The following is a 1,178-nucleotide window of genomic DNA, read 5'->3' as shown; positions in this document are numbered from 1 at the left end:
TGGATGGATGGGTGGATGGGTGGATGGATGGGTGGGTCATTGGGTGGGTGGAATCCCGGCCGGATGCAGCAATGATGGGTGGGTCATTGGGTGGGTGGATGGGTGGGTGGTGGGTCATTGGGTGGGTGGGTCATTGGTGGGTTATTGGATGGATGGATGGATGGATGGATGGGTGGGTGGATGGGTGGATGGGTGGATGGATGGGTGGATGGGTGGATGGGTGGATGGGTGGATGGATGGGTGGATGGATGGATGGATGGATGGATGGGTCACTCTATGGATGGATAGATGATGGATGGATGGATGGATGGAATGGGTGGAGGAGTCATTGAGTGGATGGATGGATCCTTGGATGGATTGACGGATCACTCTATGGATGGATGGATGGGTGGGTGGTGGATGGATGGATGACTCTATGGATGGATGGATGGATGGATGGATGGACGGATGGATCACTCTATGGATGGATGGATGGATGGATGGATGGACGGATGGATGGATGGATGGATGGATGGATCACTCTATGGAAGGATGGATGGATGGATGGATGGACAGATGACTCTATGGATGGATGGATGGATGGATGGACGGATGGATCACTCTATGGATGGATGGATGGATGACTCTATGGATGGATGGATGGATGGATGGATGGATGACTCTATGGACGGATGGATGGATGGATGGATGACTCTATGGATGAATGGATGGATCACTCTATGGAAAGATGGGTGGTGGATGGATGGATGGATGGATGAGATGGATGGATGGACGGATCACTCTATGGATGGATGGATGGATGGACGGATGGATGGATGGATGGATGGATGACTCTATGGACGGATGGATGGATGGATGGATGGATGACTCTATGGAAGGATGGACGGATGGATGGATGGATCACTCTATGGATGGATGGATGGATGGATGAGATGGACGGATGGGTGGTGATGGGTGCTGAGGTGCAGACCCCGCCCCGCAGGGACCCCAACCAGCCGGTGCCGCAGGACACCAAGTTCCTGCACACCAAGCCCAACCGCTTCGAGGAGGTGGTGTGGGGCCGCTAGGAGATGGAGGGAGGGATGGAGGGATCACTCTATGGATGGAGGGATGGATGGTTCGGATGGATGGATGAGTCATTGCATGGGTGGATGGATCCTTGGATGGATGGATGGATG

At 53.8% G+C, this 1,178-nt stretch overlaps 1 protein-coding gene across 1 annotated transcript in view; it reads left to right on the top strand.

The window, feature by feature from the left end:
- Positions 1-1,067, top strand: part of LOC112958505 (neuroligin-2-like) — a gene marked incomplete at its 5' end in the record, with an annotated part of 3,688 nt that extends 2,621 nt beyond the window's left edge. The window contains one exon of the mRNA XM_026052348.1: positions 963-1,067. Coding sequence (XP_025908133.1) covers positions 963-1,067 — 105 coding nt within the window. The remainder of the gene's footprint in view (positions 1-962) is intronic.
- Positions 1,068-1,178: the final 111 nt, after the last annotated feature.

The sequence above is a fragment of the Nothoprocta perdicaria genome, unplaced genomic scaffold (assembly GCF_003342845.1).
Source record: "Nothoprocta perdicaria isolate Ctin4 unplaced genomic scaffold, notPer1 scaffold_872, whole genome shotgun sequence".
NCBI lineage: Eukaryota > Metazoa > Chordata > Aves > Tinamiformes > Tinamidae > Nothoprocta > Nothoprocta perdicaria.
The sequence above is the reverse complement of the archived record's forward strand: the minus strand, read 5'-3'. Positions and strand labels throughout refer to the sequence as shown.